The 27862-nt window shown below is 47.4% G+C and overlaps 3 protein-coding genes across 5 annotated transcripts; 2 read left to right on the forward strand and 1 right to left on the reverse strand.

Moving 5' to 3' along the window:
- The first annotated feature begins 539 nt into the window (after positions 1-539).
- Positions 540-26610, forward strand: LOC6590079 (sodium channel protein 60E). Its single transcript, XM_026986129.1, has 27 exons — positions 540-571; positions 2205-2892; positions 9660-9871; positions 14242-14450; positions 14518-14928; positions 14997-15216; positions 15281-15415; positions 15480-16209; positions 16275-16489; positions 16544-16714; positions 16777-16970; positions 17033-17135; positions 17197-17325; positions 18289-18303; positions 18678-18917; positions 18978-21115; positions 21190-21517; positions 21583-21683; positions 22291-22465; positions 22577-22873; positions 23191-23345; positions 24136-24269; positions 24351-25020; positions 25140-25499; positions 25625-25733; positions 25791-25972; positions 26321-26610. The coding sequence occupies exons 2-27, from the start codon at positions 2856-2858 to the stop codon at positions 26469-26471; spliced, it is 7821 nt and encodes a 2606-aa protein (XP_026841930.1). The 5' UTR covers positions 540-571; positions 2205-2855; the 3' UTR covers positions 26472-26610.
- LOC6590077 (glycine-rich protein DOT1) lies at positions 6984-8351 on the forward strand. Its single transcript, XM_002015631.2, has 3 exons — positions 6984-7012; positions 7091-7325; positions 7371-8351. The coding sequence occupies exons 1-3, from the start codon at positions 6995-6997 to the stop codon at positions 8147-8149; spliced, it is 1032 nt and encodes a 343-aa protein (XP_002015667.1). The 5' UTR covers positions 6984-6994; the 3' UTR covers positions 8150-8351.
- Positions 8361-12781, reverse strand: LOC6590078 (mitochondrial thiamine pyrophosphate carrier). Of its 3 annotated transcripts, XM_026986131.1 has the most exons (5): positions 12705-12780; positions 12498-12588; positions 11966-12424; positions 8672-9499; positions 8361-8549 (listed from the first exon to the last, which is right to left on the reverse strand). In XM_026986131.1, the coding sequence occupies exons 4-5, from the start codon at positions 9486-9488 to the stop codon at positions 8497-8499; spliced, it is 870 nt and encodes a 289-aa protein (XP_026841932.1). In that variant the 5' UTR covers positions 9489-9499; positions 11966-12424; positions 12498-12588; positions 12705-12780; the 3' UTR covers positions 8361-8496. The 3 variants fall into 3 exon arrangements, with proteins under 3 accessions (XP_026841932.1, XP_026841931.1, XP_002015668.1); XM_026986130.1 differs by having other exon boundaries at positions 8361-9499; positions 12705-12781; XM_002015632.2 differs by lacking the exons at positions 11966-12424; positions 12498-12588; positions 12705-12780 and adding an exon at positions 10378-10395 and having other exon boundaries at positions 8361-9499.
- Positions 26611-27862: the final 1252 nt, after the last annotated feature.

The following is a 27862-nucleotide window of genomic DNA, read 5'->3' on the forward strand; positions in this document are numbered from 1 at the left end:
GAATATAACTTGTGCAGAGCCAACTGTGACGCTCGCTCTCTCTCGCAAAAGAAATCAACAGTAAATTGTAATAACACTTCTCAGGACGAAGTCTGTGTGCGAGAGCGAGCGAGAGGGTGTATGTGTGTCAAACAATGTGCGTGCCTGAAGTTTTATACTTTTGGTTTTGCTTTTGTTTTTGTGGTTGCCTCCCGCTCAACCATCCCACTCCACTGTTGCTAAATAAAAATGTAATTAATGTAAAATAAAATCAAATGAAACACAGCAACAACAATAGGCGTAGTGTGTGTGTGTTTGTGGGCCCAGGCCAGTGTTGGGAAGTGAAAGTGAAATGCAAAACGTGTGAAAAACGCATGAAACTCCTTTTGCGGGGGCTTTCACTGTTTGTTTGTGTGCTATGCAGCTGAATACAACGCGTATATAAAAATAGATATACTGCACTCACGTTCAACGATTACATAAAGTGGCACATCATCATTTATAACACATCGACAACATATAAAATTCAACAAAGGAAACAAGAATTGAAACAAACTAAAAGTAAACAACAATTAAAGGAACATTTTTAAAGGTAAAATCGAATAAATGCTTAACAGAAAGACAGAGCCGGAGATTGGAGAAAGCATGCCTTTGCATGAATGTTTGTGCAACCCACAACAACCACAGCTCATGTGGTGTGGTATAGTGTGCGGCATAGTGTGGTGTGGCACGAGGATTGGGCCATAAATTAGCTCTTGATGTGCACTTAACTAGGCGGCCACACTTTTCGTTCGGTTCGCTTTCGTGCGAGAGCAAACAAAGAGTAGTGTAGCGGTAGCATGTGGCACCGTCAGTGGGGGCATAACAAAATTTGTAGCACAACTTTGGGGGCCACAATGGCAGAGAGACTTCAGCTTTTTCCCTTTTATGGGGCAACTTTAAAACCAACCGCTGGTCACGCCCAAAAAAACAGCAGCACGGAAACAACAACAGAAACCCGTAGTACTTCCCCCTTGGGGCAGGCTCCCTTTCCGATCCCCGACCTTCTCATAAAATTGTAAGCCAACAACACATTGTTTAATGCCTTTGTGGGCCTTCTCTTCTCTTATTGTTGTAATAAAAAAATATTTTTGACGATTTGTGTGTAACGTAAACAGGGATGCAGGTGAGGATTGTAGGTAGGAGATCTTCTATGGCATCTCGGGCGCCTAATGGCTTTTGGCCCACCGTGCCCCACGCTTCACCCTCCCGCCACCGCCCACAGCAAATTTCCGCCAGCAAACATCACCTGCCTGCCATCACAGGAGAGTGGTGGAGTGGTATAATGGTAGAGGCAGAGCAGGGGGCAAACTTGATATTGAATATTTTATGGGCGCCTTCATCTAACGTTTTTCCATTTTTGCCCGTCCGTCAGTGGCGCTTGCAGCGCGCTCAGACGTGTCAAGAAGTTTGTAAAACACAACAGGAAGAAGGCCTACAGCAACGCCAGCAACAATGGCAGCAGGAGCATCAAGAAGAACAGCCGACAGACACAAAGCACTGAGCAATGAGCAGCTTCCAAGCGTGTCCTCATTTACCCACCCACCAACCATCAGAAATTCGCACACTACGCCATTGCCCACGCAACCTCATTGCTTTCTGTTGGGCGCCCATTTATCAATTCTTGTATCTTGTATCTTACTTTGTGCGAGCATCGAGCAAGTACGTACAAATGAAGGGATGCCAGTCAGTTTGTGTGTGTGTGTGTGTGTGTGTGTGTGTGTGCGCTTGGCGCCCATAATGTTAATTAACTGTATCTTTGTTAAGGTTTAAGTCTTAAAGCGGCCTTCCATCTTCCGACCCTCGTCTCAATCAGCTCTTGGTCTCAGCATCTTTCTCTCCCACCTTTGTGGGTGTGTTTATCTTTTCCGTTACGCACATACACGTAACGTGAGTAAGTCGTTACGTACATGTGTGCACTGTGCACGAGTACGTATGGTACTTACTGTTTTGAGCAGCGCCCCTAAGCTGCCGGGGATTAGCGCGTTGCCAATTACCGTTACATGACACGAAGAGCAATTGCGGCGTCCATAGGCTAAAGACCTGAGAGAACAGATTTCATTTATTTTTGCCCTTCCCGTTGCTTTTGGGATGAGGCCATTACATAAGTAAAAGTCTCTCCACTAGTACATTTCTCCAAACTCTCTAACATCTACAAAACTTCTATCCCTCTTTCTTCCAAACAGACGCATCACAAAATGTAAAGCAATAATCAGCACAAAAGCCAGCAAAAGCTTACAATAGAAGTAGAAGAAGCAGCATAGCTTGGCTTGGCTCTTGAAGCTTGCTGGGAGGAGAGTGCTGGGTAGGAGGAGAGGACTGGATTGGATTGGATTGGATTGGGGCAGTAGCAGAAGCAGCAGCAGCAGTAGCAGCCGCAGCGATGCCAAGTGCCATTATTGGAAACTGTCGTAGTCATAAGATTTGCATACTATAGCCATAGTATCATCATGAAAAGCACCAGCGTGATAAGCACAACAGCAACAAAAACAGCAACAACAATCATAGGAGAAATAGCAACAAAATGGTTAACAAAGGGAACGGTGACAATATTAACGGTAAACGAAGCGATCCGCATGCATGAAAAGTGAGAGTGAGGGAGTGAGACATATGTACATATGTATAGTACTACATACATACAATACATTCCGATATCGAGTGAGAGCCGAGCTTTGAGAGAGGGAGAGAAAGAGAGAGACATGCCGCTGCGCTGAGGAGATAGGATATATATATATATATACATATATATATAGCATAGGACACAAAATACAGGAGACAACAGCATCGCAACAACCGCCAGAGCCACAGAACAAACAAAACGACGACAATCAGTCAAGATGAGTGATGATCAAGCCGGGGCCAATGATGAAAAAGGTGAGTCTGAAATATTAAACTCCAGCTATTGATAGTTTTCTATGCCACCGCACTCCCCACTCCCCAAACCCCATATCCAAATCCCCACTGGCCACATACATAAATGTTATGCTTTAGTTGGGGATTTGGGGTCATCAAATCTGGATACGATACGAGGGCATGCATACGAAAAGAGGGCCAAAGGCGAAGGCAGGGCCAAAGACTCCTTCCTCCTCTGACACTCTGGCAGCGACACCTGCACGCCAACTCGGCAAAACATGCGGCACAGTGGGCGTTGTGTATACCCAAAAACTTTCCAGAGAGTGCTTAAAGCGAGAGCGTATTTTCTTGTGACTGTTAGTCATAAGTTAATTTGTTCCCAAGTCTCATCGGAAGACAACCACTGTGCAGGAGGTAGAGACTGGAGATTCAATAGAAGGAGCAGAAGGAATTTGCTCTTTGTGCGTGTTGCCTTTTCCTTTTTGAGGCTCCCGCTCGGCCAGTGCTCATCAACATAATTAAATAGCATTGCTCATTGTGTGTGCCCTTGGTTCAGTACGGGTCTGGGGCCTGCCTCTGATTCTGCTTCTATGTCTGGGCCGATAAAATGTGGATCGAAGCCGCTTAATGGCGGCTTAAGGTTGTGCACTGGACCCGGCCCTAAGGCCGGCGCCATTTAAATAAATGATAAACAAATCGAAAATGTGAGGAACTTCTTCCTCCAGCCCCCGGACAAACTTTCGACTGATGACTGGCCATAAGTTACGCAACCGTTTTCCACAGGCAGGAACCTTCCATGGCAGAGGAAGAGGCGGGGCGCCAGGGACAGGGACAGCGCCACAGAGCACAGACAATTTGTCCTCTCGCTGGATGGGGTGGGTGGGGCGCTAGCAGGCTATATGGGTACCATTGTAAGTGGAGGATATCCATGGGGGGGAGGGTTAACAATGCCAGCTGCGGATAACGAATATCAACGGAAACGGAAACTAATTAAATATGTAGAGCAATGGCTGCATTTGCCTTTATTCTCCTCCTTTGGCCCATTCTTTTTCATCTCGTTCTGTTTTCAGTTTCAGTTTACCTTGTGCCGCATTCTTTTTCTCATTGTCCGCTTCGAATTGGATTCGCATGGGGCCAGAAATCCATCCCCAGGGAGCATAATTGCAACATCAGTCTGTTGTCTCCCTCCATCAACCATATAACATCTGCAGTCCCCAATCCCATTCCCATTGCCCATCACCATTGAACTTGTACAAAGATCTGCGCAAATGCAACTGGAACATGCCAACACAGAACCCACCTTTGCGGTTGCCTAGATGAAAGGGATTTTGGCAAGAGCCAAAAGACTGGCTAATTTCTATGTCTGTGCGTAATTTCCTATTTATTTCTCGACGTTTTAAGAATTACTTTACTTTCGTATGCGTCAAGCATGGTGGGTATGGAGCATAATTGATCCATCACTCTCTGCGGTCCAATCTCAGTCCTAGTTCCAATTATAAACCCATTTCCCGTTACCAAGGACCAAGCTGTACGCAGCTGTAGCTGCAACTTCAATGTCCCAACACTCGCCACTGTCTTTTGCGGTTTCTTAGATGCAACTGGTGTTTTGGAAAACCAGAGACTGCCTGTTTTCTGCTTTAGTGCTCAATTTCCGGTTAGCGTTTGGGCATTACTGTTTCGATGCAGTTTTCATTTGCAGTTTACCTTGCGCCGTATTCTGACTCGCTTTGCGGATTGGAACTCGATTCGCCTGGGGCCAAGAAGTGCAACCCATAGAAAGTCCAGCCAAGTGCACCCTTTTGTGCATAATTGGCCCTGTAGTCTGCAGTCCCTACACCACCCATCACCTATCTTCCATCTCCAATCACAATCACAATACCAATCGCATTCCCATTTCCCGTCACCATTGAACTTGTGCAAAGGTCTGCAACGGCAACTGCAACGTGCCACCACTCTCCACCCACCCCGTTTAGCGGTTGGCTAGATGCAACTGGTTTTTTTTTTTTGGAAATCCGAAAGACTGGCTGCTTTCTGTGTCTGTGTGTAATTTCCTTTTTGTTTTTGGGCGCCTTGAGAATGACTTTGCTTCCGCATGAAGATGCGGCAAGAGCTCCGACCTGGTGGGACCATTATGCAATACGGGGAAGATGCGTCTTTGTTGCATTTAATGTTAATGTGCGACCGCCAACCGGTTGCCCAGACCCATCATCATCATCATCATCATGAGCATCGTGGCCCTCGTTTGGTGGCTTGGTCGAAGATGTAATCCCCATGGAGTGTTGCACGCCAGCTTTCCTGTTAATGAAATGCATTTTCGAATGCCACAGAAAGAGCCGCAGACGAAAACGCAGTCGCAGTCGCAGTCGCAGTCGCAGACTCCGATCCGATTCCCAGTCGAACAGATCCCATCAGCAACATCATTATGATTATGATTATCATTATCATTCGATTGGCAACAGCTGGTTGCGTTGGCGTCGCTCTGGTGGCTGCTACTAGTTCCTTATGTAAGCATCCATTCCATCCCCACTTTGAGGGGGCCATGCCATGCCACGCTTTTGTTTACAAATTTGACTGAATTTAAATGTCTATTAATTGATTTGGCAATATGAATGGGGACCGAACCGAGATGAAAGATGGGAAGATGGAAGATGAGGCATGTTAATCAACTGTCGGGTGTTCGTAATCGAAATTGCCATATGGCCCCGTTTCCGATGAAAATTGCAGCCCACTCTCTAGTACCCCCCTCCCGTACACTCCCCCCTACCACTCAATGCTAATGAAAACTGTAGCTAATCAGCGGCGAAAGCAAAACAATGGACAGGGAAGGGAAGTGAGAGCGAACGAGACGCTGGGCGTCCAGTGCGGCCACTGGCCATGACCTCGCCTCTCCGCTGATGTAAGAGCCAGATGATGAGCGAGTCAAAATCTTACGGTACTTTTTCTCTGCTTCGCCAGCATTGCAGCGCCCCCGAGCATGACAAGATATTTTTGATACTGGCGCTGGGGATCTGCTGCAGGCGAAGCTTAACCCAATTACGGGTGGAAGGCGGCAGAGGGAGTCTAAGGGGCTCTCAGCGCTATAGAAGAAGTTTCAGACAATGACCTAACCCAACAAACCATAAATAGAACAAAACCTGTTATTGTGTTTATGCGAGTGTGAATGTGTGTGTCAGAGGGAGAGGGAGAGAAATGCTTTCGCTCTAGCAAGCCAGCCATCCAGCACCAGAGTAAGCAATGTTATCAGGTTAATTTCCGGCACGGGAATGGCCATCAATGGGTTAATGACAAACGACGGCCAGCAGCAAAAGCAGACAGGCAGACCCTTGGCTTGGCCAATTCGTTATGCAAGTGGCCAGGCCCAGACATCCAGCAATAAGGAATTGCCAATAGGAAGTTCGTATCGTATCGTATCTGCATAAGCATGCATAAACCATGCATAAACATTAACGAATACAACATACATAACTAACGGTTAACAGCCACACTGGACCGGCCCTGGGCCAAGACTTGGATTGAGACTAAAACTGGATCTGGAATGTCGATGATTATTAACGATTTTCGGCAGCAGCCAACCCAATAATATGCAGCAGAGGCTTAGGGCCATTCGGATTTTCTCCCAGATCCAACGAAAGTGGAGCACAAAAGGGGCACAGCGCGGCGCAAGAGCGGCATTAGACGGAGAGAGGGAGAGAGTGAGTGAGAGTGTTTTTGCAAAAGGGCAGCCAATGATGGCAATGATGATGAGGCTGTTGTGAAAGGTCAACACTCTAGCCGATCGCGCAGAGAGGCAGAGAGACGTGGAGAGTAGAGAGAAAGAAAAGGTAAAACGAAACAATGTGGCCTTCAATGAGTCGTGCTGGCAGCAGACCCTGCCTCTGCCACAAGTTCAGTTCAGCTCAATTCATCTCGTCGTCGGAGAGATTATCGCCTGCACTTGCCACAGCGGCCGTCGCGTCGCACCACTTACATAACCTCAACTTCGGAGCTCGAGAGCTCTGCTCCAAGCGCGCGTATAAAACGGCGCGCAGAGACGATTGCCGAATCATTTCCAGTCACATAGTTCGTAGCCCAGCAGCCGGTGAGCTACAATCCAAATCCCTGGCAACTTTCGACATCAGGAGAAATGGCAGCTTGTTTCATTGTGAGTTGGCGATGGACTCTACTCCCCTGCGAGCGAATATGGATCCTAATAGTGTCATCTTTCCCTTTCCCCGTATAGTTGAGCGCGCTCTTGCTGGCCAGTCCGGCGGTATGGGGCAAGCCCTCATTTGGACGGGAGCACGTCCACATTCGCATCCACCTGCCCGAGAGCGGGGGAGATCATCACGGAGGCGGTGGTGGCGGCGGAGGCTATGAGATTCACTCCCATGATGGTGGGCATGGAGGCGGTGGTGGCGGCGGAGGCTATGAGATTCACTCCCATGACGGTGGGCATGGAGGAGGTGGCGGCGGCGGCGGCTATGAGATTCACTCCCATGACGATGGACATGGCGGTGGAGGAGGCCACGTCAGTACCTATGCCATTATTACCGAGAATCACGGCGGATCTGGTGGCTACAGCTCTGGCGGGCACGGATCCGGAGGATACAGCTCTGGCGGACACGGCTCCGGAGGATACAGTTCCGGAGGATACAGTTCCGGAGGCTACAGCTCTGGCGGACACGGCTCCGGAGGATACAGCGCTGGGGGACATGGCTCTGGCCACGATGATGCTCAGATTGCGGCAATTGCAGCTGCCGCTGGCTCTTCCTCTCACGGTTCATCGGGTGCTGGAGGATACAGCTCTGGCGGACACAGTTCCGGAGGCTACAGTTCCGGTGGCTACAGCTCCGGACACGATTCTGGTCATGCTATAGCTAATATTGCGGCTATTGCAGCTAGCGCTGATACCTCCTCCCACGGCTCTTCGGGTGCTGGCGGATACAGCAGCGGAGGCTACAGCTCGGGAGGCTATAGCTCGGGGGGAGGCTACAGCTCTGGCGGACACGATGATGCCCATATTGCAGCCATTGCAGCTAGCGCGGGCTCTGGCGCTGGAGGATACAACAGCGGAGACTACAGCTCAGGGGGCTACAGCTCCGGCGGACACGGCTCTGGGGGCTACAGTTCCGGCGGAGGAAGCAGCTACGATAGCCAGGTGGTGACGGCTGCTGTCGCTTCCAGCGGAGGATATAGCGGTGGGTCTCATGGCGGTGCATCCTCCGGGGGTGGGGACGGTTACAATTACTCGCCCCCCGCCGTCGGTGGCTGGTCGGGATCTGCCTCCAACTGGTCGTAGGGGCCGTTTCCTGCATTGGCCATCCGGCCATCTAGTCTATTGCTCATTCCCACAAGTTCACCCGATTCCATTGGACTTTTAACTTATAATACTCGTATGGCTCGTTCGCTCATCCACATTCCACATGTCCACATCTGAAGGAGGAACTTTTCCCTCCCTCACTGCCGCTTCCCAACGGTGCCGATGTACAAAATAAACCATGTTAGTGTAATAATTTAACTCATTCCCGGTGTGTTTAATCGTTTCTGTCTATGGGTCAGCGGTAGGATGTTTAGGGCTCGCTAACGAGACTGTGTGGTGCTGGCATCACCCATATGGGGCATCTTTATTAGGTCCAGCCGGCCTTTTTAGGTGCGGCGCTCTTGGCCTTCTCTTCCTTCAGACGCTGCTCTTCCCGGTCCTGCATAGGATGGATGACGTAGCGGTTAATGTAGTCATAGAAAGTGAAGTAGAAGGCACTGGATAAGCCGGACTTAAGGAGTGTGGGGCTAACCCCCTTATAAAAGCCGGAGATGCCCTCACCCTTTAAGGTGGTCATGAAGCATTGCTTTGCCGTCGGACAAATGGGATTCCGACCGAACGATTGTCGATCCTGGTGAAAACCGTGCAGCTGCATGCGCTTCTTCATCAGATCTGCTGGATAGACCAGTAACTTGGACGACACCCCGGCGAGGGCACCATTGACGAAGAGGCAGGGACCAGGAATGTTGTGGTCGGGATTTGACTTCTTGACAATAAAGAGGACAAGGGCGTTCAGGTACTTGTAGATGAGAAAGTTGGCACCTACTAGCGGAAAGATCTGCGCCAGGGTAAAGACCAAGCCACGGGACAAGCCTCGCAATCCTTCGGTAGAGTGTACGAAGTGTACACCTCTCAGGGAGCTCATGCGACTCCTCTTGCTGGTGGGATCGGCGGCCACCACTTGAGTGCGGATTACATCGAAGGGCTGAGCAGCCACGGTGCCAAGACATCCGGCCAATCCCCCGCATACAAAGTACAAGAGTAGCGGTCGGTCGTCGAAGAAGGGCATCTTGTGGGCCTTGACTCGAAGCTGCTCGTACGACCAGAACTGCACGACTGCATAGGTAATGCTCAGCACCTGGCCGGAGTTATGACCACGCCAGATTCCCCGTAGTCCCTCCTCTTTGTATATGCTACGAAAGGCGTGCAGCAGACCCTGGTACTTCGATTCGTATCCGTGCTTGCCCACCGGCTCCACTTGCATCTGAAAGCGAATTTTGATCACGTCGAACGGCTGCACCAAGGTCCTAGTCAAGCCCCCAGCGACACCGCCGCCTAAGGCTTGCAGCAACTGTACGAGCGGAGTATTATCAGGCATATTTCTGATTGCTGGAATAGAAAGGGCGGCCGATTAGCTATACTGGGGGTGGTAGGAGTGTGGCACTTGGTAATGCACGCAAATTCACCAAACCAAGCCAAAACAGTTCATTCTCAACCAAACCTCTGTACACCCCTGATCATCTTTCTGTTGTGCTTCCTCTCCTTGCAGCTGTTGCCAAACACCAGGTCGTTGCCTACACGCAGAGGTCGCAGGTCAAGCACGAGAACCGGCACATCCAGCTGGTGCGGGAATATGGCTTCCACCCGCGCACCAAAGCCTCCGTGGAGGACGGCGATGTGCTGCCGCGGAAGTTTGAGCCCTTTCCGGAGGATATGTACGGCAAGCCGCTCGAGGAGATTGACACCTTCATATACGAGGAGGTAAGTGGCTCAGTATCCATTATCTGCAGACCCAAAATGTGCCGGGGCCAAGCCAAGCAAGCCCTGCTGCCCTGCCACCCCATTTGGCCTCCATTGCCACTAATTAAAAAGTCACACACAGACGCGACCCAGTCCCAGCCAGGGGCAACAATTGAGGGGCGGGGCGGGCGGTCAGAGCATGGGTATGGGCAGCGCAGTGCAACTGCAACTGCAAGTGGCACAACGGAAATGGAACGCGACGCGACTTTGGTTTTGTTTTTGCTGTTGATTTTGTTGCATTTGCATTTGCATTGTGTGTGCACAAGTGGAAATGCACTTTTTCCTGGCAAGCGACCAGCGGCGGGGGTTAATGGAAACGCCTAGAACGACCCTCGTGGCCCTCTCGAAAGCCAAAAAGGAAATCAGCGTAAATGCCGCCGCGCGGGCTCGTTAAATTTCAAAAGTGAGAATAAATTTTTGGAGCTATGGGCAAACAATGAACCAAACACACACACACATCCACTCACATGTACTTTACTGGCAGGGCAGGAATATGGGTCATGCCATGCCATGCACGGGGCTACGGTACCGACTCTGGGGCAGAGGCAAACTTGCGACCGTATTTACGTGACTCAAACAAAACTGGCCAACACAGCCGCAGCAGCCCGCAAAAGGACAAATTATAGACGAACATGCAAGTGTACCAAGACTTGGCGACTTTTCATGCCACGTGTCGTGGGGAAATAATTCCAAATAACGGCACATATACCGGGCCGGGCTGGGCTGGGCCTGGAAAAATAAACATGCAAGTGACCAGGAGGGGAGATGAGCCTGTGACCAAGTACCTGACATCGAGTGATGTTCTTTATCGATTGGGTACTTACTCAGGGCAAACAGTCTGCCAATCTATAATTAAATCTTATTGTTTACTAAAGCTTAGTCAACCAAAAGTTCATAACGAACAATAGTGAATGGCAACTTGAGCCAGTCACTGGAAGACCATATCGTGACTACTAAAATCACTGCACGACCCTGCTCATCTCTGATTAGAACATGTGCCGCAATGTTGCCGGACTTTGCACGCATCCATTGGCAGCGCCAATGCAATGTTTACTCATGCATGTACACGTGAGAGTGTGTGTGTTTGTGGAACAAAAACCTATACAGACTTAGGCGGAGGAGAATCAAAGTGCTTAATTGCATTTAATGGGACACTCTTTATGCAAGTGGCAAATGCCGGACAGGCAAAGCAAACAACTGAACTGCCTCACTTCGCAAACCATGGCGACGTCGGTTGTCTGCTCCAGTGATAAGACACAGCCACAGACGACACCGCATGTTTGCCCGAACAAGACCCTACACAACTTTCGTTCTGTGCACTTAAAAGTACACATGCTTATCCTCCCAAGCTCCACTCGCCACCATCCATCCCTTAGAACGGAATGGTAGGGCGTTATATGGGGTGTGGTTTGGAGGGGGCGACGACAGCGGCAGCGTAGCGTAACCAAAGGCGCATGCAAATTTACAGAAAAGGCACACAAAATGGTAAATGGCAAACTGCCACCCAATCGTAATTTTTGCTTGTTACATTAAAATTTCTGCTTACTCGGTTGAGCGACGTTTATGTGTGTATTACAGTGACAAACGACCTTCAGAATAGTGGGGGAGGAGTGGCGGGCAGACAGACAGAAACATCATCCTTAGCATGAAAAACAGGCAGGCGGCAGGCCAGGCCGCTCTGGCTGGCACATCTGCATACATATATAATTGAAGAAATCAAGGCGCTAATGAACAACGCTCGGCTCGGCTGCCGCTCTTTTTCTCCTCTCCGGCAAACAAATCGATATTTCCGAATGGTGCCCCAGGAACAGAACGGAACGGAGCGGAGCCGGCCAATCTGACGAGCGCACGACACGCGCTCCCAAGGGGCAAGCAACAGCAGCCCTTGGTCTGATTGTACTTTGTGTAATTGTATTAGCCGATTAAGTGGAAATTTACTGCCTTGGCCGGGAGCACGATGATCAATGTTTAATGTGGTCAGTCGGTCGGTCGGACGGTGCGTCGGCTATGGTGGATTGAATTGGTTTTGGCATTTGGCTACCAAACGCTACTCACTCTCACTAATCTTCTTGTTTCAAGCGATTACTTTCTCCAGTTTTCTGCCGGCACGGTGTCATAAACTTCCAAGCTTGAGAAAAAAATTACTCTATATTTCACGAATAAAAATTATCGGAATGTCAAAAATTAGTGTAACATTTTAGCCAAAACGTGCTCTGTGCGCTACATACACACACACAGATGACATACAAATGTGGTTATGTTGAAACAGCACGCTGGGTGCCGCTTTTTTCTCTACCACTCTATTATTAAGAACACATGATTTGATTCAGTTGGAACTTTTGTGAAAATCCAGTAATTTATTAGAATCAATTTAAACGTGAAATTCGGAAGTGTATTTTAAATGCACATTTTCTTGTTTTGCGTGAAAACTGTTTTTACAAAATTACTTTCGGGCCACAACGTGGGGCCCAGACGGCATGTTTCAGTAGTGGTGTGCTTGTAGGTCAAAAGTTCCTGAAACGAACAAAAAACGGCAAATTAGAATCTTGCGTGTCGCTAGGGCTCCTGTGGCCAAGCGGGTACTCACCAGTTAGTGGTCGATGGCGCTGCACCTACTTGGAACGTGCACGCATCTTTCTGCGCTTACGCTTCAACCTACGCATACGCTTCTTACGCCACTGAAAACGAGATAAAAACAATTAAATTGCAGTCTAAATCTGTTTCCACTTTTAGTCTTGCTCTACTCCAATTCTTTTCTGCACTCATTATCTTGTCTTGCAAAAATTCTTATTACCTTAGCTCTCATTTTCCTTCTGGTCGGTTTGACGGGTCGAGAACGAAAGAACGATGGTCGAACGGAAGTCTGCCTGGTAGGTTCGCGTTTCCTCTGACAGCTCGAATATCGTGCAGATATTTTTCCGCAGCCCGACTATCGCATCCAAGGTTGACTTTTATATATCGATATAAATATTCTTTTGACAATGGTTTTACCTACACCTAAGATTATTATTGTAGCCGTCTCCAGGCTATCAGAGCATTTTATTTTTTTATAATTTTATTTGTTGACTGAATTGTTCAGATTTACGCGAAAATTTTCATATTTCATCGATACTTTTGTGAGATACACGCAATTTGACTAATGCTCGTAGCTCTGACAGTTCGAATATCGACTCATCAAGGCTGATTTAGGGAATATATCGATATAAAACCACTACTTCAATATTATTGTGCGATGAGCGGTCCCTTCTTCCCCAGTAGATGTTATGGCGCTAATTTTGAATTTAGCAATCAGTAGTATTCAATGACGAGTGTTATTATTACTATTATACCCGATACTCAAAATGAGTATTGGGGTATATTTGATTTGTGGTAAAAGTAGATGTGTGTAACGTCCAGAAGGAATCGTTTCCGACCCTATAAAGTACATATATTCTTGATCAGCATCAATAGCCGAGTCGATTGAGCCCTGTCTGTCTGTCCGTCCCCTTTAGCGACTAGTGCTTAAAGACTATAAGAGCTAGAGCAACGATGTTTTGGATCCAGACTTCTGTGATATGTCACTGCTACAAAAATATTTCAAAACTTTGCCCCGCCCACTTCCGCCCCCACAAAGGGCGAAAATCTGTGGCATCCACAATTTCGACGATACGAGAAAACAAAAAACGCAGAATCATAGAAGATGACTATATCTTCTAGAGTGCAAAATCTGAACCAGAGCGTATAATTATTATAGCCAGAATCAAGAAGCTCTGTCTCTCTCTAACACACAGGTTTCATTGTCGGTTTTGCCAATTGCAAAATATGAGCTCAAGGATCTCAGAACCTACATATAAGAGCCAGAGCAACCAAATTTGGTATCCACACTCCTGTGATATCGGACCTTGACCATTTTGTGTCAAAATTTCGCCACACCCCTTTCCGCCCCCGCAAAGGACGAAAATCTGAGGCATCCAAAATATTGCAGATTCGAGAAAAATAAAAACGCAGAATCTTGGATAATGATCATATCTATCAGATTGCTGAATCTGTATCAGATCAGATAATTTTTGTAGCCAAAAGGAACAAATCAATTTGCATTGGCTACGCAGCGCCCGACGTCACGCACAGACTGATTTTCTGTCTCTCTCGCACGCATTCTTTGTCGTGTCGTTTAATATTAGCGGCGTCTGCCGGAGGAAAGCCATACTGACTTAGTATCGGGTATAACTGTAGAGTTGCGGTGTCCGCAGCAACTCACAACGTTCCCCCTCGTTTTTTTAATATAACTATTTCAGGAATTTGAAGTATCTATAATTATAGACCTACTTAAAAACACATTTCCACTATTTCAGACATTCTGTGTGGTTTCGAAACGCTTTCGCAAGAATTACATCCATCGTTTCACAGGCACCAAGAGCCTATTCCTCTTCCATCCATGGAGTCCAGCGCGGCGCGTGTGCGTCTATATCGCAACGAACCAATTTTTCGACTACTGCGTCATGGCCACCATTCTGTTCAACTGCATTTTCCTAGCCATGACCGAGACGGTCGAAGAGGCTGAGTAAGTACCTCAAATTCGAGTGGTCACGGGACGAACCTTTCAAACCTTTACTGTTGCCAACCCACAGGTACATCTTTCTGGCGATTTACTCCATCGAAATGGTGATCAAAATCATTGCCAAAGGCTTTCTGCTCAACAAGTACACCTATCTGCGCAACCCATGGAATTGGCTAGACTTTGTGGTCATAACTAGTGGCTATGCCACCATTGGCATGGAGGTTGGCAACCTGGCGGGGCTGCGTACCTTTCGCGTGCTGCGCGCTCTCAAGACGGTTTCCATCATGCCCGGACTTAAGACAATTATCAACGCGTTGCTTCACTCCTTCCGTCAACTGGCGGAGGTTATGACGCTCACCATCTTCTGTTTGATGGTCTTTGCCCTCTTCGCCCTGCAGGTCTATATGGGCGAGCTGCGCAACAAGTGTGTGCGCCACGTGCCCTCCGAGTGGTCCAACGTCTCCCATCTAGACTGGCATATGTATGCGAGACTTGTAATTCATGATTAAAGCTGAATGCTAATGGAGGAATGGTCATTGTTCCTTTCAGGTGGGTCAACGACACGGACAACTGGCTATTCGACGATGAGGAGATGCCCGTGCTTTGTGGAAACTTGACGGGCGCCCGTCACTGCCCATTCGGCTATATGTGCATCTGTGTCGGCGAGAATCCCAATCATGGCTATACCAACTTTGACAATTTCATGTGGTCAATGCTAACGACCTTTCAGCTGATTACATTGGACTACTGGGAGAATGTCTACAATATGGTCAGTGTAATCCTTGCTCCCATTATCGAGATGATCTAATCGATCAGATTATCCCTTTCCGCAGGTGCTAGCAACTTGTGGTCCAATGAGTGTCATATTTTTTACGGTGGTTGTGTTTTTTGGCTCATTCTACTTGATTAACCTGATGCTAGCCGTTGTCGCGTTGAGTTACGAGGAGGAGGCGGAGATAACAAACGAGGTGAGTGGCCCCAAACTTGGCGCGCACCCTTATCCTCTGATCTAACCTCTTTGATTTGTTGCAGGAGCGGAAAAAGGATTTGCTGGACCATCGGGATGATTCCACGTTCAGCTTTGATCCATCCGTGCTGAATGTTAAGAAATTGAACAAGAACAACAAGAAGAGGATCGACTCCCGCAAGGGCGTCCTCCTGGCCTCGTACAGCAAGAAGAAGACGCGCCGAAAAAAGACCAAAGGCGGAAAAGAGACTAATGGCAATGGGAATGGGAACGGCAGCAATGGCCATGAAAACGATGCCAACAAATCCCCTTCCGCCACACCCAGCCCGGGACCAAGTCCGCGACACAGTGCCACGGAGCGTCCCTCCGCCCTCACGCGTCAGGCTCAGAAGCAATACAAGCAGATAGAGCAGCAGCAGCATCATCAGCATCTGCTGGCCAAGGTACCAGCCGCTGCTACGCCCAAGAACCGCATTAGCTTCCAGGAGGAGCCGCAGAAGAACCCCAACATGCTGTACCCCTCGGACAACAAGGGCCAGCTCATCGCCAGCAGCCGTCAGACGAGCTCCAACTCAAGTGGCGTCAATCGCGAATCCTCGCAGGATGATTCTGGGGTGGTCGACGATCACGAGGAGCAGGATCCGGCCAACGAGCTGGGCCACGTGTCCACCGTGGAGTTGGCCCTATCCCCGCGTGAAGTGCGCCTCATCAAGTGCAATGGGAACATAGCCCGCATCAAGAATCATAATGTTTATGCCCTGCATCAGGAGTTCTCCTCGGAGGTGGTTGTTATCGGTGAGTGCTCTCTAAGAAACTTTTTTGGGGGAATGGGTTTTTAAATTATTTTAATTTCCAATCAGATGACCTGCCCGACCGCAACTGCGATCGCTGTGTCCACTGCTGCGCCGACTACGAGAGCTGGCTGCAGTTCCAGAACTGCCTCTACAAGGTGGTGAGGGATCCGCTCTTCGAGCTGGCTATCACGCTGTGCATTGTGCTAAACACAGCCTTTCTGGCTATGGAGCACCACGGCATGAGCGAGAGCTTTCGCAATGCCCTGGATGTGGGAAATAAGGTAAGTGAACCAAGAATCGTCAAAGAATCTACTAAATTCGTTTCTTTTCCACAGGTTTTCACGTCCATTTTCACCTTTGAGTGCATTGTGAAGCTGATGGCCTTGTCCAAGGACTTTTTTCTGTGCGGCTGGAATATATTTGACCTGCTCATTGTCACGGCCAGTTTGCTGGACATCATCTTCGAGCTGGTCGATGGCCTTAGTGTCTTGAGGGGACTGCGACTGGTACTGCGTCCGTGCGATATTAAATCGACATATTTCATTTCAAACCTTTGCTACATTTCCAGCTGCGTGTACTAAAGCTGGCCCAGTCGTGGACCACAATGAAGGTGCTGCTGAGCATTATCATATCGACAATTGGGGCGCTGGGTAACCTTACGCTGATCTTGGTAATAGTCATCTACATATTTGCCGTCATTGGCATGCAATTGTTCTCCAAAGACTACACGGCGGAAAAGTTTGACCCAGATCCAGTGCCAAGGCAAGACTTGAGTCATTTAATTATATTCTCGTATATTCTCTTATCTGTATCCTCCTTTACAGATGGAATTTCAATGACTTCTTTCACTCATTCATGATGATCTTCCGCATATTGTGCGGGGAATGGATCGAGCCGCTCTGGGACTGTATGCGAGCCGAAGAAGAGGTTTGTAGACAGCTTGGAAAACGGACTTACAGATCGTACATATACTAATTATATCTTGCAGCAAGGTGCCTCCACATGCTTCGCCATATTTCTGCCAACTTTGGTCATGGGAAACTTCATGGTGCTCAACTTGTTCTTGGCCTTGTTGCTCAACAGCTTCAATTCTGAGGAGCTCAAGTCAAAGAAAGAGGCAAGTCACACGCTTCTCGTCTACCTTTTCCATGTTTCTTAACGTTCGTGAATGTAAATGTCGTATGTCTTGGTGTGTGCCACCAAAAGTTTCTTAAACAATCTAACAACTAAACGTGAATAGTTCCGGAATGGACAGGAGAGCAATCATGCTCCTTGTTATAAAACCAACCCACTAAAAGAAAACTTATATATGTTATATGTCAGACGATCGCTGGTTAGATCGTTAGATCGTTTCCTAAATGTTGTATTGCACTTTGATGTGATTTCCGGTATTTCTATTTATGTGTGTGTCTGATCCTTAATCTGTGTGTGTTTGTGCGTCTGATCACAGCCTTCATCGTATTATCGCCCAATTAGCATTGGTATACCACACAATTGAACCAATTATATCATACACCATACGATCTGGCACTCTTCTCTTCTGTTCAGACAAGCAAATTATATTTACTTTTCACTTTTATGGTTAAAATTCCCATCAAAAACCATCACATTCTGCATTGTGTTACTACCTTTGCTACATGTTTGTGTTCTACTAAACTTAAATCTAATTTCGATCCTTAAAATTAGACCCAGCACAATGTATTTTGACTTGTTCTGGGCCTCTACAGTTCGGCTCTGCTCGAATTTAGTGACTATGGGGGTTTGTTCGGGTCTTAACTTTACCACTTCTTATGTGTATGTACATACTGAACAGACCCACATACTCCTACTCGTACTCGTACTCGTACTCGTACTCGAAGCTAACAATGTATGTCTCTTGTCTAAGTATCAATGTTAAAACATTCTCTGAAATGCACTGAATACTCGTACCTAATCGAATTAACCAAATCTTCTGTTGTCAACTTTTGCACCATGCGTTTAATCTTAATCTTAACTACTTGCCCACACAAAATACACGACACTAAATCTACACTTAACCCGAAAACCAAAACAATTTAAATACACTAAAAACCGTAAACAGATATTCAAGAAGAAGGTAATTTTTCCAACTAAATCGTTTTAACTTGCTTTAAACTTGCTTGCTTCGTTTAAGTTAGCCAAACTTTAATCTAAATCCCAACAAAATAAATGTGTATATACTTCTAGAGTAGACCAAAGCTGATCAGGCAATATTTATACATATACATATATGTGATAAATGTTATAACCTTTTGTGTTGCCTGCCCTTAACCCTTACTTTTGTATGTATTGGAACCCCGAATTCTGATTGTAACTCCATGTTGATGTATCAATGTCAATGTCTAGTCAAAAAATACCCAAAAAATCTTGTAGCGAACTCTTTTGCTTTCTGCTCTGCCTTAGATTCGACCATTGTCTAATGATCTTTTTGTGTTCTTTCCCCCGATATAGGAAGTGGGCGAGGAGTCTAAGCTGGCGAGGAGTATCGAACGGGTGCGGGATCTGATAAGGAAGAAGCGGCAAGAGCGTAAGGATCGTAAAGAGCGAAAGTTTGCCGAGAAGTTCCAGCAGATCGTGCTCGAGGCCCAGGCCCAGGCCCACGCTCAAAGTCAGGGTCAGGCACAGGGGGGAATGGAGATGGACAAGTCCAATCTGTTGGCCGAGACTAAGTTCCATAGATTGAGCTACCAGGTGGGTGTTTCACATTGAACTCTCTTTAAATTCCGACTAATTTACGTTCTTTTCTTTCAGGAATCTATGAATCGGCCAGTCTCGGGTTCTGACTTTGGCTTCCAGATCCCCTTGAGGGACGGCCTGCACACAATTGTTGATGGCCTCGAGTACGACGAGGCCTCGGATGTGCCCGAGCAGATCCAGCTACAGGATCAGCCACTGCCACCAATTACAGACTCGCTGCCGCCCACCTACGAGACCGCCATCATGTCTGCCCACAGCAACAACCTAACTCCGTTCGCCCTGGCGGAACGACGGCTGCAACACCAGATATCCTCGGGGGTTAGCACCCAGCAGAACGACTCCAGGGACGAGGCCACCTACACGGAGTCGATCGAGCTGCGTCTCCTGGGCCAGTACAACTCCACGGACACGGATCCATATGCCAACGACCAGCGAAGTGGCTCTTTCAACCGCGGAGACTCTTTTCAGGATAACTCCTCGCGGCGCTACGGCAGCGAAGAGCACGACGAGGCCTACCTTAAGTACCAGAAATCGTTGCTAACCCGCTCACCCAGCTACAGGAAGTCTCTGGACCGACTCTCACAGTCCAGCGGTCACTCGCAGCGCTCGCTGCTCAAGTCGGAGGAGGCGGAGATGCGAAGGCACTCTAGTGGCCACTCCCTGAACTCCATATCGATCGAGCAGGAAGAGCTGCTCTCGCAGCAGGGGAATCTGCGCGAGGAGCTGCTCAATTGCGAGCAGAAGGAGCTCTTTCAGTTCCTCCAGGAGGATAACGAGATGCCGAAGTCCAATCTCAGCTACATTTCGTCGAACCTCATGCGGTCGCGGCGATCCTCCAGCCAGGGACATCAAGAGAGCGAGGCGCTAGTGGAGCACTCGGAGTTCGATAACATCATCCAGAGCTTCGAGAAGGAGTTGGAGGAGATCAAACGCTCGACTACGTCGCTGGAGCGCAAGCTCTCCACCCTCTCAGAACCCTCGCCGGCAGCCGACGAGGCCACCAAAGCGATCATGGAGCACATTGCCATTATCACGGGAGCCTCGGAGCGCACAGCCGCCGATGAGGTAGTGCATCCACTCAATCCTTATGACAGCTACGACCTATCCAGCGTTCCGAGACGCTCCCAGTCCGTTAGTTCCGCCGCCCAGCGGCAGTCCGTGAAGATAAAACGCCGCAGCCTCGAGAAGCAGCGCAAGATCGACGAGGACTTTAGCATATCGAATGAAATACGCAAAATCTGTGATCAAATCCATGCGCCTTTCGTGGCCATGGAGGCCATGGCAGTGGCAGCCACCAGCCAAGGTCCAGGCGCCAGCCAGTCCCCCTTCACGCGCCGCAAGATCGACCCATTCACGGTTCAATTCGATCGCTTCAAGCGGTTGTCGCTGATCGAGCGGCTGGAGGAGCTGCCGGAGGAGGAAAAGCCAATCTCCACGCTACGCATCGAATCGGAGAAGATGCCGCGCAAGTTTCTCAACAGCGACCAGCTGCGCCTGGACAGTCTCTCGCTCAAGAGTACCAACTCCTACGAGAACCTGCTCATCCAGAAGCAGAAGCTTGTTCTGCCATTGTCCACTGGTGTACCCGCCACGCCACCCACCTCCTTGAAGTCGAGCATTGAGCCACCGACACTGGCGCAAATTTCATCGCTAAAGGTCACGCCCACGCCCACGCCCCCGCTGGCCGCCCTCACCGAGCACCAGCAGCACTTTCATGCTACGAGCATCCAAACGGCCCCCTCTCATGGTCACGGCCAAAGGCACACCCATGGGTCTGGCCATCGGCACGGCAATGGGCACTCACAAGCACACCCAACGGCAGGGCAGAGGCGACGCCCCATGGAGCATCCACAATCGACTTTAGACAAAGCCGCTTCCTTCCAGTCCGCGCGCACCGAGTCGCACAGCTCGGGCGCCGCCGACACCAGCTCGGCCCTGGCCCTGGCTCTCGCCCACACCCACAAGACTGAGCAATCTGATCAGCCGGAAAAGGCGGCACAGAAGCCGTCGGCATTCACTCGACTGACCGAAAAACCATGGCATTGTTTGGTTTCCTACGTAGACGACCTCACCGTCGGTGGGAGACGTAACTCGCAGGGCGCTTACAATGATCCCATGACTTTTCCGAGCTATGGGCAGGCGAAGCCGCCGAAGGTGCCAGATGACTGCTTCCCCCAGAAGTGCTACGATCAGTGAGTATTTGAAAAGATCCCCAATTACATCTTCTTATGCTATTTCCCTGTTTTCCCTCTTTTCATACTGGCAGCTTTTACTTCCGCTGCCCTTGGTTTATGTCCTGCATGGACACGCCGAGCGCCAAGCAGTGGACCCGCATTAGGACGGCTGTCTTGACGGTTGTCGATACTCCGGCCTTTGAGTGGTTTGTGCTAGTGCTGATCTTTGCGTCGAGTATCACGCTTTGCTTCGAGGACATCTATCTGGACAGCAACAAGACGCTGAAGCGCGTACTCTACTGGACCAACTTCTCCTTCTGCCTGATCTTCGTGGTGGAAATGATACTCAAGTGGCTGGCGCTGGGCTTCTCCAAGTACTTCACGAGTTTCTGGACCATACTCGATTTTATCATAGTGTTTGTGAGTGCATCTACATAAATGAGCACTTTGATGCACATTCTCTGATTGGTCTTTTTGTTCCATAGGTATCGGTTTTCTCGCTGCTAATTGAAGAGAATGAGAACCTCAAGGTTCTGCGGTCATTACGCACCCTGCGTGCCCTGAGACCCCTGAGAGCGATCTCTCGGTAAGTCGACCAGTCGCTGGTCTAGTCTATAGGCTGCACCACAACCTTCTCAAACACCTGTGCATCCAATGAAGTAAGAGCTGTCCACATAGGCCACCTCTTGCCTTTTTGCAACTACTACTACTACTACTACTACTACTCTTCGTACTTTCTTGTATCTCTTACTATTTCTGGGAGATGTCGGTCAGTCCTCGATATGGCTTTCGTCAGAGCTGTGCAGTGTTTAATACAATCTCGTCTTCTTTATGGATTTCGAATAGAAATACGTAGAACACTTTGCATTGCATCCTCCTCGCCTCTGTCTAGTCTGTAGCCCGAAGCCTTGATTTGTCTATCCTCTACCTTCACAAAAACTGCATACATACATATATGTATAATCTTTGTAAATAATCTAAAATTTATAATAAGTAGACAATGTACATATGCATAGTAATAGTACTTGTAATGGTTAGATGAGAATCATTCCAAAAAGAACTCCACTTGTTTGCACCAGAACCGTAATCAATTAGCACCCATTGCAAAAACAAATAGATGTGCAACGAAGCGACGATCTCCAGTATACATCCCAGTAATGACTAGCATTTCATCCATTCCATTTCTATTCCAGGTGGCAAGGAATGCGGATTGTAGTAAACGCTCTCATGTATGCAATACCATCAATTTTCAATGTACTTTTGGTTTGTTTGGTTTTTTGGTTGATCTTCTCAATAATGGGTGTTCAGTTCTTTGGTGGGAAGTTTTTCAAGTGCGTCAATGAAATGGGAGAATTGCTGCCAATTACTGTGAGTACACTACACACACTCCCAATATGGAGCAGGAGAACGATCTACCTGTCCTGTGTGACTGTACAAACCCACCCTACTCATATTTCCTTCTCCATTTATTGCGTGCAGGAGGTGAACGACAAGTGGGACTGCATTGAGCAGAACTACACGTGGATCAACTCGAAGATCACCTTCGATCATGTGGGCATGGGCTACCTGGCCCTGCTACAGGTCGCAACCTTCGAGGGCTGGATGGAGGTGATGGCGGATGCCGTGGACGCCCGGGGCGTGGACCTGCAGCCGCAGCGGGAGGCCAATCTCTATGCTTATATTTATTTTGTTATATTTATTGTGTGCGGATCGTTCTTCACACTCAATCTGTTCATTGGAGTTATCATTGATAACTTCAATATGCTCAAGAAGAAGGTAAGTCCATTGGCCTATGGTACATCTGGGCCCCTGCATCTGGTCCGCATCTATATACATATATATCAATTTATATCTACATATATATAAATGTATAATCTGTACATACATATAGTACATACATATATCCATCCGTCGTCACCGATCTGTTTGATTGTCCACTCCATCAATTTGTGTACCCCGATCGTTAATGTATTGCTGATAATGTTTCTGATCTGTTGTGTCGAGTTGTATATAGCCTAGAGCGTTACGTTACCTAACTGTGGACTGTATATATATGATTAAATGTTCATTCTATTCTCATCACTTTTATATAGTATGAAGGAGGAGTGTTGGAAATGTTTCTCACCGAATCTCAAAAACACTATTACACGGCTATGAAAAAATTGGGACGAAAGAAACCACAGAAAGTTATTAAGCGACCTATAAATCATTTTTTAGCTATGTTTTATGATTTATCCAATTCGAGAAGGTAAACAAACCATATGATCAAAACCAATATGATAAAAACCAGCTCAATCTAAGACAAGCAAATTACGTATTCCTACGAGTATCTTATAGTTTATGCCTACTATTAGTTACTATTACTCTTTCTCTACCTCTCTCTTGTCTCTTGTCTCTTGCCTACTCTAAATCTAACTTTAAATCTAACTCTAACTGTAACTGTAACTGTAACTGTAACTATTAGTTGTCTATACGGTTAGGCGTTCACACAACTCTCGGTTGTTTCTGATTTGGTGATAAAAATCATTTGAACACTTGAAATTCCCAGCATTTTTGATCATCACCAGGGTGTTTGCCGCCTCTTCAGTGATGGAGTCCCGGCCAAACACCATCAAAAATGCCTCCTAACTCTCTGTATCTGTATCCCATATCCCGAAGCATATAATAAGTAATACTTGTAGAGCACTTTTTTACTATGATACTTGGATATTCTATGATATTTCCCCTAATTCCCCGCACTCTGGGCATGAGTAGCTGTCCTGGGGCTGTTCGAGTCATCCGCAAGGGTGGGGTTTTACCTCTTGGTGTGTTTTAATGGAATCAGCATGTACGATTTAGCCTTAGATATATAGTTTACTCTCTCACTATCTCTCTATAAATCTATCTATTAGCAACCTATGGTGCTCCTTTCCCTGCCTGTAAATATCCCCTCTATTGTCTGTATCTCTGAGGAGCACCACGACTTCGGCTCGCCCGAAGCTTCTACCTTGAAGAAAAACATTAATAGATCTTTGTGGTATCTCTCTGACGACGTGCAGGTTCGAGATTGCGATCTTTGTACTGATTTTTCTCAACATGCTTACCATGGGCATCGAGCACTACGATCAACCGCATGCGGTCTTCTTTATACTGGAAGTGAGCAACGCCTTCTTCACCACGGTCTTTGGTCTGGGTAAGGGAGCGAACAGGAAACAAGCCAAGGAATAACTTGGATCTACTGCTGATCCTTTTGCCAATGTTTTTCTTCCTGCAGAGGCCATTGTCAAGATTGTGGGACTACGCTATCATTACTTCACGGTCCCATGGAACGTATTCGACTTCCTCCTGGTGCTGGCCTCTATCTTCGGCATTCTAATGGAGGACATCATGATCGACCTGCCGATCAGTCCGACACTACTGCGCGTAGTCCGAGTATTTCGTATAGGCCGCATCCTGCGCCTGATAAAGGCGGCCAAGGGCATAAGGAAGCTGCTTTTTGCGCTGGTAGTGTCGCTGCCAGCTCTCTTCAACATTGGTGCCTTGCTGGGACTGATTACCTTCATCTATGCCATACTAGGCATGTCGCTCTTTGGGCACGTGAAGCTGCAGGGCGCCTTGGACGACATGGTGAACTTCCAGACCTTCGGGCGGAGCATGCAGCTGCTCTTTCGCCTGATGACTTCAGCCGGATGGAACGACGTTCTCGAGTCGCTGATGATCCAACCACCCGACTGCGATCCCTTTTTCAACCGGCAGACTAATGGCGACTGCGGCCACCCTTTGCTGGCCATTACTTACTTTACGAGCTTCATCATTATCAGCTACATGATTGTGATCAACATGTACATTGCCATTATTCTGGAGAACTTCAACCAGGCGCACCAGGAAGAGGAGATTGGGATTGTCGAAGACGACTTAGAGATGTTTTACATACGCTGGTCCAAGTAGGTGTTTCCCCATTAGAGTAGCAGACGAACACCTCCAGAGCAGCCACAAGCTAGTTCGGAGAGAGAGAGAGAGAGAGCGATGTTGGTTAATGGATTTGCAATTGATTTACTTTCAGATATGATCCACATGCCACCCAGTTTATACACTTCTCGCAACTGTCCGATTTTATTGCCTCTCTCGATCCACCATTGGGCATCTCGAAGCCTAATAATGTCGCTCTAGTGTCATTTAATCTGCCCATCTCTAAGGGTAATAAAATACACTGTCTCGATATTTTGCACGCGCTCGTGAAGCACGTGCTAGGTCATGTCGAGGAGACCGATAACTTCAAACAGTTGCAGGAACAAATGGATGTCAAGTTCAAGAAACAGTTTCCAACGCGCAAAGAATTGGAAATTGTTTCGTCGACGCGGATCTGGAAGCGCCAGGAAAAGGCGGCCAAGACCATACAGACCGGCTGGAAGGACTATTTGCGGTACTACATACTACACCACCAGTCCACAACCTAACTTTGAACACATTTTACTTTTCCAATAATACGTAATACTCGTACGTATCTGCAAATGTATAACTCGCTGTGGTGTCTCTTCAACTTCACAGGCGCAAGAATGAAAAGGAGCGCTCCAATTCCGGCGACAGTGCCACCCAAACCTCCAGCCCCGGCGGATGGCAATCGAAGCTCTCGGCTCTAAACTTTTTCCATCTGCAGGTGAGTCGCCATCCGATTTCTTACTATACTTATGGATAACTTTTCGAGTTCTTGCAGGTCAGTCGTCGGGGAACCGCCTGCTCCAGTCGTGCCTCATCGCGGAAGTCCTCGCGTGCCTCTGATGGCTCCGATCTGAGTGAGCTGGCCGGGCCCTGGCTGAATCTGCCGCTGATGCTAGTCTCGGGGGCCGACGATGTCGTCAAGGATATCAAGCAGCAAAGCGACGATATGGGCAAACGGTAGTTATCTCCAGGTCCACCCTCTTACACCCAGCAAAACACACACACACACACACACACACACATACTCCATCCACACACAGACACACGTACACACTCACCCATACAAAGACACTCCATATATATGTGTATGTGTATCCATGGCTGCGATGAATTTGAAATGCAATTTTTAGACGAATACGAAATCGAAAGGCTTTCCATGCTCATGCCGCCTTCAAACCATGCAACCAGATAACCAAAAACCAAAAAACCAAATAACCAGACAACATACCCGTCGATCCATGCTCGATAAATTTAATGTTTTGTGTGTCCACAGTGTACCTATATGAACTTAAGCCCTATTTCTAGCATATCCTCTTGTATCTCCCTAAACTATGAGTCCCTGCTCGCAGATATGGTCACAGCGGTTCTCAGAAGTGACTCCCAGCCTAGTGGCTTGAATTACCTAGGTAAAGGCTCAATCACTCCTATCCAATCCTATAACAGCTGCTTAGCTTAGCTAGCCAAACCCATAAACCTACAGTCTTAAAAACAGAAAAAACAACAATCAGAAAACAGATCAAATCAACCAAATGCAATAAGCAAACTTACAAACTTCGTTTTTAGTTCTCGTCTATAACTCACTCATATTTGTTGTATACTCTGCTATATTAAGTAAATGTATATGTATTCCATATTGATTCCTCCATTCAGTACTCGTACCAGTCGACTGCTCAAAAATGTATCTTATCTAGTTTCTAGTTACCATCCAAACTCGCTCCTAAAAACTCAACTTAACTCAACTCAAGCTCAATTCAGATCATTAAAGCGAACGCAAAGCTCTGTCAAATACTCATTTGCCGTCTAAAACGCCCTCTCTCTACAACAACTATTCAACAATTTTCCAAAAAACTATCTGAACAACAACTTATTGCAGCTCTAATAATAAATTTGAGTATATGTATTATTCAATTATTCAAGTAGTGGCCTTACCGGAATTCGTTGAACTTGTATATCCACTCCCACCTCCGACTACACCCGACTCCGACTCTCTATGGCATCGAGAATGCGCAATTTGAGTTGATTTTTATTGGTTGCCTGCCCTTAAATAGATAGTTTTTCGTTTATTTTTGCAAAAGATTTTCTGTAGATTTCATTGTAGCAGCATTTATACGTACAACCATCCAAACTCACCAGGTAAATTGGAATTATGGAGCTCTGAAAACCCGTAGAATCCCATCCAAGCTCATGCATAGCGATGTACAGCTTATCAACTATTTTCTCCTATGTAATATCGTCGAAAAATTGCAGAAAAGTTTCTACGAAACAAAGGCTCTTGATCTATAGCTACTATAAGTAATCGAATAATCTAATCTACCCACAACCGAGCATTCTACACACATTTTCTCAAATCTCAACATCCACATCCAAATCGAATCCAGATCAAATGACCAATTACTCATGTTTATGATTGTTACTATTACTGCTATTTCAACTACTTAACTATTACTATTATTAGCGGTAGCATATTTGTGGAAGCGCCTAGAGCAAGTCGTCGCCGAAGCTTTTATAATTTCTTTTTGCGTCATCAGGATGCTGTCGATGACAGCTTAACCTCACCTTCAGTACATAGAAAAAGTAATTATTGACAAGTGCCTTATCACCCACCTATCCACTCAGTCAGTTAAATCATTCACCACGTTTGCTATTTGTAAATACTCCCTGTACATAGCCACCGAAACCACTGAAACGACAGCACCTTGAACCAACGAACCAACCACTGCACCTCAATCTTAACCTGAATCTAAGCATCAATCAAGATCATATCCATATGGCTTCTACTTCTCATTGTGATGCATTTCATTGAAACCAATCTGTGAACTCTCGCTCTCTACCGATAATTATGAGTTT

This window comes from Drosophila persimilis, unplaced genomic scaffold, assembly GCF_003286085.1.
Source record: "Drosophila persimilis strain 14011-0111.01,24,50 unplaced genomic scaffold, DperRS2 tig00000002-arrow-pilon, whole genome shotgun sequence".
In the NCBI taxonomy this organism is placed as follows: domain Eukaryota; kingdom Metazoa; phylum Arthropoda; class Insecta; order Diptera; family Drosophilidae; genus Drosophila; species Drosophila persimilis.